Source organism: Oxyura jamaicensis, chromosome 17, assembly GCF_011077185.1.
Source record: "Oxyura jamaicensis isolate SHBP4307 breed ruddy duck chromosome 17, BPBGC_Ojam_1.0, whole genome shotgun sequence".
In the NCBI taxonomy this organism is placed as follows: domain Eukaryota; kingdom Metazoa; phylum Chordata; class Aves; order Anseriformes; family Anatidae; genus Oxyura; species Oxyura jamaicensis.
In genome coordinates, this window is record NC_048909.1 from 486,333 (window position 1) to 496,675 (window position 10,343).

At 42.8% G+C, this 10,343-nt stretch overlaps 1 protein-coding gene across 4 annotated transcripts in view; it reads right to left on the minus strand.

Moving 5' to 3' along the window:
- The window catches only part of RABL6 (RAB, member RAS oncogene family like 6), a 58,181-nt gene that overhangs the window by 43,448 nt on the left and 4,390 nt on the right, over positions 1 to 10,343 (minus strand). For 3 of the 4 annotated variants that reach the window (XM_035341634.1, XM_035341635.1, XM_035341637.1), the window contains 2 exons: positions 7,695 to 7,829; positions 305 to 352 (listed from right to left, as the gene is read on the minus strand). In XM_035341634.1, coding sequence (XP_035197525.1) covers positions 305 to 352; positions 7,695 to 7,829 — 183 coding nt within the window. Of the gene's footprint in view, positions 1 to 304; positions 353 to 7,694; positions 7,830 to 10,343 lie in introns of those variants that run through there. The other variant, XM_035341638.1, reaches the window with a different exon arrangement.

Here is a 10,343-nt window from a genome sequence, read left to right on the forward strand (position 1 = left end):
AAATTCAGAGTCTAATTACACTAAGCAGCAGGCTATTTCATCTGTCACACAGCACATGAAACAACTGCTTCTAAATATTGGATTTTATCTAAAGTTCAAATTGCAAATAATGGGCTCTAGCATAGGAGACTCTTCTTTCCCTTCCATATTTTTCCATGAAGTAAGATTAATGTACTTCAAAAAAATAAATACACACCTTTATCTAAATAATTTAGAAGTAAATGGTACTTTTGATTCCATATAAATTCATTAAAATTGAGAAAAAACACTGAATCTCCAATAGAAAAGAACTTATAAATCTTACCTTTGTCAACTACATCCCATACTTCAACTTTAACAATATCATCAGTGGCTAAAAGCACAAAAAAAAGACAGTGTCAAAAAAAAATCGGTTTCAGCAAAATGAACAACACTTGACCCTTACCACACAGAGTTTAACTCAAAACTAGTACTGTTAAAGTAGCAGATCAAAGTCAAAATAAAAGTAATTCTTGAGTTAAAAGAAAACCTAAACACAACTAACACAAGGCCCACTTTTGAAGGAACAGGCTGTAATCCAATACTGTGTTATCTAAAGAACTTCTTAAAGATTCTTACTCGTATGATAGATTTCCTTTGCATTTTATCAGAGATTTAAAATGTGCTATAAATATTTCATATGCATTTTTTTCATAACATACAGAGGCTCTCACATTTTTTCAGAAAATATATGAATTTAATTTGAATAATGTCTGGTCTGAAAGCAAGGCATACAGCTGAAAAACAAAGGAACACGCACATTTAAAGAAAATCCATCTTACTAAGGCCATTTTCACGTAAGTATTACAAAGAGTGCAGGCAGTCCAGCAGCCACAGAAATCCATTCTCTCTGCAACTTTCAAGTTGTACTTTAATTGAAAATAAGTTGAAAATAAGGTATTACTGCAGCTTGTTGAGACGTAAAACTGCTAAAATCAGTAAATAATGGGCAGGAAGGTAGGTTTGAGTTGCTAAAATCTGAAGCAAGAAAAATAAAATTATCACTAGAAAGACACTATGGCCAGTACTGATAGCTAGCGATTAAACTTTGAGTTGGCATGACGGATGGGTAGCTTTGGTTAGAAACTTATATTGAATCTGAATAAGCAGTCTGATCTTCACAAAGTTCCAAAACACAGTAACTTTTGGACATGCTACAAAGCAAAGGTTGGACTTGGAGCAGTTCTGAACTTAAAGCAGTGGAACATGAAGATAGTAATATCTGAGAGCAGAAAATAATCTCATAGCATGGTAAGAGAATTTAGCTAAGTGCCATTGTCCAGCTGGGAAACATTTCCCCTACAGAATTCATGGTTGGCTTAACTTATCTTTCTAAATATTTTAAATACAGTTTTCGAATGATTGCAAAGCTTGATCCTCTGTTTCTGGAGAAATATCCCTTCTTACTTTTATGTATAAAGCTCAATCAGCTTCTCTTTTTCCTCATAGCAACTCTCACTTACCTTCCCATTTGCTAGCAAGGAGTGGGGCACAAGGTGAGGAGACGTGCCTGGGGTCAGCCCACCACAGGCTCAGATGGGGCCGAAAACACAACAGGCATACAGCAGCCTGCAGCCTTACAGGCAGTGCCCAAATCATAACACTCCCCAAATTCAGTCTGTCCCCGTATATTTCTACAAACCACCGAATCGAGTAGGGCTCAAGTCCAAATACTCGCCATTTTACTTGCCCAGATGTACAAGCAGCTCTTACACCCCAGACTGTGCAGCTCTCACTGGGGTGTGGATGCCTGAGGCCATGGTGCGTGTAGGGTGTGCAGTCAGGCAGCAGGTGCTCAGGCACAGATCACCTATTTGAGTTCTGCCCCCAAATTCATACCTGACAGCTGGGACTGACAGTGCTGCTGCTGCCCCAGAAGAACAAGGGACAGATAGACAGACCAGCCAAGTCAATCTTGCTGCCTTTCACCAGTCAGGCCCCTTTCAACAATTCAGTCCCCTTTCAAAGAGACCAAACATGCTTTCCCTTCTCAGGTGGTAAACCTTTCAGGGGCGCAGCAGGCATCCAGAAGGCAGTTTGATCTTTCCAGTAGCTCCACATGCAGCAGCACATAAGCACTAAGAAGAGGTTTCTCCCAAGAAGTTGGAACCCATTCCAAAATAGGCCATTGGGGTGCCACACAGTGCTCTCCTAGGCCTGGTACCTAGTACTGGGACTTTGCTCCCAAGCTCCACAGAATCCCACCTCCTTATCCTAACATCAATGCACCCTCAGTTATGTTCTCTTGGTAAGTAACTTCCCCAGTACTGAAATCCTGCTGAGCAGCAGCACTCCTAGATAGCTGAGGAATTGAACTGTTTGACTAGGAAAGATCTCTCCATACCCTTTTATCTGAGGGGAACTGCAGAACTTAGCTAAGGAACTAACTACACAAGATACAAGAAAATTGTTTTCCATGTGTTTTTTTGTTGTTGTTTTTTGTTTTCTGTTAGTACCGGTGCTTCTGCTAGCCAGTAGCCACTAAGTTCTTCCTTTTCATCACCAGCTTCATTCCTGATTATCCTGAACACACAAGAGGATAATTACTTTAGTGCTGCTCTGCTGACTTTTTTATGACTCACAAAGCAGTAGGAGCAGCATTTCACCCTAATGGATTCTGAAGGCATGTAACAGGAAAAAGAGTGCCAATGCATCATTTTAACTCTATAACTTGGATTAGCACAAACCATAGATCAAAACACCCCAAAAATATCTCTACTCAGTTGCTATTTCGCTAAGTACTATGTAGCCATGGCACATTAAGGCACTGTTCTCCCAGAAAATGGTGAAGAGGTGAGAAGACACCAACTGCAAGTGTTTATTTAAAAGTAAGAATCATTGCTTTGCGGGTGGGTTCACATTTACTCTCACGCAATGACATGACTCATTTCATATTCTTTGGATCACAAATCCTACAGAGCAGAGCAACTCTGCAATTCCACACACCCATCTATAAATCGCTCAAAGTATTGGAACAAAAGTATTCGCTAATTTTTATTTTGGAGACTCCCTTTTTGAGGATGACAAAAGGAGAATAAAATTAATGACTACCATACCCTAAAAAAGCATACATTAGTCGGGAGCTTACTTGGATACAAAAAAAAAAATATCTATAACAGATACAACTGTCACAGAAAAGTGATTTAGTTCACTCCAAATAGGAACAAGCATTGTAAGAATCCTTGAATATTTGACAGTGATATAATTAACACCTGTAAATATTTGCTGCCAACTACCTCATAATGTCTATTCAAGGTAGCTTAAGAGCATGATCACAGGAAAAACAAACTGTATTTTTCCTCTACAGATTAACTTAGCTAACAGGTTAGTAATTAGATCCGAGCCAATCTCTCAGAGTGCGCACATCACCTATCTTGGATGGAAAGTTCTCTGAGCAGGAAACATATCTTGCGCATTTTTTAAAAAATGAGGTTATTTTTACAAGTATTAAGGTCAGTATGGAATTTCCTACTGGAAATTATTAGTAAAAAATAATGTTTTTTTTTATCAAGTGGAAGAAACACAAACAAAAGACACAATTTCACGTACAGTCTTCCAGCAAATTGCAGCCACTTGACAACACTTGGCCTTGAGAAAAGTCCATTGCCATATGTACACATTGCTGCCATATCTAACCAGGAAGCTCTATAAAGATGTATCCCATAAATACTAGAATTAAGAACTAGAAATGACAAATACACCTGCGGTTACCAACTGACAGTAAAAGCTATCCTCACGTGTAGCTGCATTCTACTCTGGGATCACATCCATGTTGAAAAAGCCAGTGCGTTAAGTCTCAGCTCATTAAAAGGCGATACAGTCCCTAAAATATGTAGGGACGTATAAGATGAATGGATCTTTCTATACAAGGAACAGCCTTCAAACATCTTTTTGCATGTTAACTGTTCACAAACACAAAAAGAATTAGGCATGAATAAGCCTCTTAGAAATCAAAAGCTGTATTTACAAATGTACTTATTTACCGACATTGATTAAAGAGGAAACTAAAATTCAGAGGGTTTCACCTGTGATAATGCAGAAAACCACAATTAACATTCAGGGCAATCTTTAGACTTAGACATCTAAAAATGAAGTATTCCATATCTTAGTCTGGTCTAAGTCTATTTAGGCTAAAGCAATTTTGATTTTAGAGATAGCTTCCATCATCCAAACAATTCATAAGCTCTACATTCACACATCAATAACCAATGTATTGATATGCTGGAAGAGAACAGTATGAGTGTGGGGGAAGGATGGCACAGAAATGCAATATGCCAGACATTTCGATGCAGATGGAGGACACTACTGCATGAACACTGCAGATCTGTCAACACCTTGCAAGAGCTGACAGGCAGAACATCCACAACATGGTACCCAAAATAAAGGTACTTCTATGAAGAAATGCAGAAGCTAACCAGCACACCTTTGCAGCATGGCCATACAGCGGGTCCCCACCAAAGAATCTAAACACCTGTGACATCAGGCTTAGCTCAACCTGAATGTGAGAGAAAACCACTGTTGGACTGAGCAAGGACCTGTTTTTCTCCCCCATCCAGGGCAGAGTGCAGCCATCCATCCATGGTGGTTTTACTCGAGTGGACAGCTGAGCTCTACCACCGCCGCCCTCTCACTCCCCCTCCTCAAAGGGGGAGGGGGAGAAAAATACAATGCAAATGGCTCAAGGATTGAGATAAGGACGGGGAGATCGCTAAACAATTATCATGATGGGCAAAAAAGACTCAGAGTAGGGAGATAGTAAAATTTATTGCCAATTACTAACAAGCTAGAAAAGTGAGAAACAAAGGAAAGAAAGCAAAAACACCTCCTCCCCCTGAGCGGGGCAGGGGAATGGGGGTTGTGGTCGGTCTATAGCACTTAGTCTCTGCCGCTCCTCAATCACTCTCTTAGAATCATACAATCATTCAGGTTGGAAAAGCTCTCCAAGATCATCTGGTCCAACCATCCTCCTACCACCAATGTCATCCACTAAGCCATGTCCCTAAGCTCCACGTCCAACCTTTCCTTGAACAACCCCAGGGACAGTGACTCCACCACCTCCCTGGGCAACCTGTTCCAATGCCTGACTGATCTTTCTGAGAAGAAATGTCTCCTAATTACCAATGTAAACCTCCCCTGGCACAACTTGAGGCCATTCCCTGTAGTCCTATCGCTAGTTATCTGTGAGAAGAGGCCGACCACCAGCTCCCCACACCTTCCTTTCAGGTAGTTGTAGAGAGCAATAAGGTTTCATCCCCCAAAGCCAACTGGTTTACACTACCTTTTGTAGCCCCTACATCAAAGTGAGCACAGTATTGTGAATGACAGACATATCCTACCTGAAATAGCACCTAAATAGCTGCTGCCCTGAAGAAGCAGAGGGCAAAAGACTGAGGGGTCCTTCCCAGAGCACCAGCCCTATAAAAGCACTTACTCCAGCCCTTTTCTTCCCCCACAGCAGGCCAGCACCATTGAAACCTTACACACTGAGCAATATGGGTGTAATGTGGCAGTCATTTCTCCTAGGGACAGGTCCATGGACCTATCTGTGACTCACACCTGTGGGTCTGTATGTACATACACACAGGGCCAACAAACCCTATGGAGAGGAGCACTGGCTGTGCACAAATCCAACCACAATCCCTCAATATGCCCTTTTTTTCCCCACATATCCAAGCTTTTCCCTCAGGATTTTCCTGGTGTGGTCCAGAGCCTCAGGCTTGGCCCCAACCATAGGGAGGTCAGCCCACTGAGGCGAGCACTACCCTGCTTCACACAGGGTCCCTCCCACAGGATGCCATCTTTCCCAAACTGATCCTGTGTGGGCTTCCCACAGGCAGCAGCTCTTCATGAACTGTTCCAATATGGGCCCATACCACAGGGTCCATCTGTCAGGAGCAAACTGCTCCAGCACGGGTCCCCCACGGGCGACAGCTCCCCCCAAGGCCCCCTGCTCCTGTGTGGGCTCCTCTCCACATGCTGCAGCTCCGGCCCAGAATCTGCTCCAGCAGGGTTCCTCTGCAGGCTGCAGCCTCCTTCAGGCCACACCCAGCTGCTCCACTGTGGTCTCCTCCGCGGGCTGCAGTGTGGAAACCTGCTCTACCATGGTACACCACGGGCTGCAGGGGGACAGCCTGCTTCACCATGGTTCTCTCTACAGGCCGCAGGAGACTTCTGCTCCAGCGCCTGGAGCACCTCCTGCCCTCCTTCTGCACTGACCTTGGTGTCTGCAAGGCTGTTTCTCCTTGCTCTCCTCTCTCTCCCAGCTACTGTTCTGCAGCAGTTTTTTTTGTTGTTGTTTTTGTTTGTTTGATTGTTTTCCCCCTTTCTTAAAATTGCTCTCACAGAGGCACAAACAACATCGCTTATTGGCTCGGCTCTGGGCAGCAGCAGCCCCCTTACTTAACATGGGGCAGCTTATGTATTCTTGCAGAAGCCATCCCTATGGTCCGCTACTGCTATAACCTTTCCACGTAAACCCACTACACTATACTTATAAACATTTTCCACCTGTGTCAAGAAGTGCTGACTCATGTGGAAGCCTGTCTTCACAAGAGCATGAGAATCTCCAGAACTGCAGTTACCAGCTCCCTGTAAACGTACAACAGCAGCATCGACCTTCTCTCCATGCACGGAAACCTACAAAGCCAATAGGGATTGTGAGAGTAACGTCCCTAGGCAGATGGCCTGTCAACACACCGTGGGGCTCCATGATCATTAACAAGAAACTTTGGCATGATGGCATCATTCAACCAACACAAATTTTATTGGTAAATTAGACAAAGCACCTGATGTTGTGCGCCTCAACTGTACGCTTTTATTTTATGTATAAGGAGACAGAGCAACTGCTTCAGAAAAAAAGGCAAAGTGGTGTGGATAGTCTGATAGTAACAAATTAACTGCTGACTTTTTTTCAAAGCAAAATCAGTCTTACAGAGCAAGTTCATCCTTAGTCAGTAGTGCATGCCCCAAGGCTGTGGCATTTTTGATCAGGGATCTAAAAGCTGGACTTTAACACCCTCTGGAACCATAGTGTGATGCAATTTCTATGCCTGCAGTGTCTTCTCCGGGCTAGATGCAGGGCTTTCAGAGCCACTTTACACTGCCAGAGCAGATGGGAGAAAAATAATTTAAAAAAAAAAAAAAAATCACACCTCATCTCTCAAAAAAGCTACTGGTAAGATACTTCCGTGCTTCAGTAAGTCAGCCTAGATCTATTAGTACTACAACAATTTTTAAAACATCATCATCACTAGTTAAGGGATACTCTTTACATTTTAATCGGTGAAAGACTAGTTTACATCAAGTTCTTCACTTGTACACAACAATGGAACACCAAGCAGGTTTGCCTCAGAGACAGATTTTCATGATAAACCTGTTTTCATTAGCAAGTCAAGCATATCACAAATTCTTCAAATCTTTTGGATCACCTACAAAAAACCTTCCTAGAATTGCAACTTTCAAAGGTCTATTTTTTATCTTTTATATAGTTTGATTAAAATTATTGAAAATATGACTGAGAAACTGTGAATAATAAATTAAAATAAGATTGATGAGAGCTCACTTTATCTCCCAAGCAGACAAAGAAGAAGCAAATAAGGCTGCAGTAGAATTTCTACCCCCAAGACACAGACCCACTGTCCCGTGACAATCACTCCTTCTGCCCCCTTTCATCTTACTTTTGTAATTCCAGTGGATGCTGGTTACTTGGATCTCCTGAGTTGGAATATATTCCTCAATAAATTTCTTTCCCTGCAGTCGGTGCCAGAGTGTGGTTTTCCCAGTGTTCCTGTCCCCTCGGATAACAATTTTCACTGCGGAAAAGAGCAAGCAGATAAATAAAGTTGATTAAAAGCAAATCAAAGAATGCTATGAAGAGCACGTTCACTTTTTGCAAGCATTATTCAGATGTAATTAGTTCTCCCATATTACACAGGCACGATGGGTTTTGTTAAAAAGCATGAGACTGTCATTAAAATTAGTGTTTATTCAGCTACTCACACTAGCTCAGCAAAAAGAACCAACATCAAGATTGAAACTTCAGAATCTGCACAACTTCAGTTAGCTAAGTGGCTGCTCTTTTTACCCTCCTGCATTTTTTCACCTGTACCCAGCCCTCGCTCACACCCTCTCTCTTTGCAAGCCTTTTATGTCAGGTTGCTTCTTTAATTACCTCCTCTACCATTCACATTTCTCCTTAAACACTTGCAAAAATAATCACTTCCTAGAGCCAGTTGCCCCAAGTCACCAAAAGCTCAAGGACCAGTTCTTAGCTGAGCTGAATTAGGCAGGGCCCCTGTCCAGAGGTGTCAGTCTGCACCCAGGCACTGGTGCAAAAGTTCTTGTGGATGCTGTAGGAGAGTTGAGAGGAAGCTTCTGCTGAACCTGACCATCGCAGCTTTCAGCTATCTCCAACTTCCCTGTGCTGGTGCAACATCCCCTTTTCCAGGAGAAGCAGAACAAGCCTGTGTATTGCTTCTCCAACTGCTCCAGCTCACAGCCCAGCACAGCTCTGAGGAAGAGGAAAGCCTTGACCACCTCTGCCAAAGGGACGAGGCAGTTAACAACACGGGGGTCTTACCTGAAACCGCCACTGATAAATTCATCAAGCTGCCGCTTTTGATGGCCACAGTTTGAATCAAATTAGAACACAATAAATCTACTTTACATGCACTACAAACAAGGTAGGCTGAACCAGAACAAGCACACCACTCTGGGGACATAAATCAGCTTCAAGAACAGAAATAAAACCAAGAAAAACTGATTCTCTGTTGGTCCCCTCTGTGGCAGAGGAAGGGCCTCTATGGCAGGAGCAAGGTCTTAACCATTTTTAAGGCACAAATGTGCTGATGGCACTCAGCAAAGGCATTCTTAAAAACCGTGGTCTCGGGTACATCAGAACAGCTCCACTTCCACTGGCCTGCCTCAGGCCCAGCTGCCTAGGCCACCAGGCTGACCTCACACGCCGCACACCCCTGCCTACTGCAAGGAATGTCAGTCCATGCAAAATGCATTCAAGCCCACCACGAGTAAAGGAAGTGTCCAAAATATCTTGTCTTGCTGCAGGGAAAACAACGCATTTGCAAAGAGCATCACCTGTATTGCTACCATAACCTGCACACAGCAAAGCAATTTCTTTAGCAACTAACACCATCAACTTCCCAGAGGCTACCCTAACATTGTCTTGTTCTATCTGAAAATGGAATACGTTGTTTTCTAAATCTTCTGTTACATTATGGGACTTCTGCTTTTAAATACCATCTTTGTTTTAAGTGGTAACTACAAGCCTATTGAGAAACATAAGCTGACTTGAACAGGACCAGAATTTTTATGCTTGCATCTGATATGCAGGAGCTATTATACACTAGAAAATGGGCCACTCAGAGACATCTAACGGCAGATTCAGGTGATTAGCATTAGGTTGTGCGTCATCATTTGGGCAAGGGAATCTCAGACAGAAGGCTGCCTTCTGTTGTAAATCAGGAGTTCCTGCAGGCATTTCAGATAAAAGTTTAAGAGTAACGGTGCCTGGTAAAACAGACAACATACACAAAGTCTGTGGAAGAGGTTTGTCTGGTGAAATTCTGTGCTGCAGTTCTGCTGGGCTTCAGTTGCTGTTCTGCTCCCACCCACTAAGAGGTATTGCTGTTTATTCCTTTACAAAGTTACTTATTAAAATAGCAAAAGGGTAATAAAGACACAAAGAACACTGTATTTATAGAATTACTTCATTTACAGGTACCAGAGCATCTCTGTAGAGACAACATACCATTTCCTGCATTTCCCATTGCCCTGTGTGGGTTTTTGTTTCCTTCTTACAGATGGGGAAACAACCAAAGGAGGATTCCTTTGATATTTCTTAATTAATAAAACACAGCAAGTCCATGCCACACAAAGAATAAGATCATTTGTCCCCTTTAGAACCTGAACCTTTCAAAAAGCTCTCACCACCTGCCTGAGAGAGATATTTAAAAATTCAGTTGCTTCTATAAAGTACAGCATGACACTGACATAGTGAGTTTTAAGGGACAAGCAGACCCTTCCTCAGTCAGGCTGCTCTCAAGGTACACTTTCAGGACCACCCACAGATGTCTCAGCTGTGAGCTCTTCTCCAGAAGGGGTAATCCCCAACTCCCCAGTTTTCCTACTGCCAGCACTATTACTTATACAGCCATTGTTGAGTTGGATCAAGAAACTGAACTGGCTGAAAACTAACACCCCCATTACTCATTTTCAGCACACTCAGTTTTCTCCTCTAGCTCAAGTGCACAGCTGCATGAGCAGTAGGAGCAGCGCTGGCATGGTTGGGGGGGGGGGGGGGGGGGGGG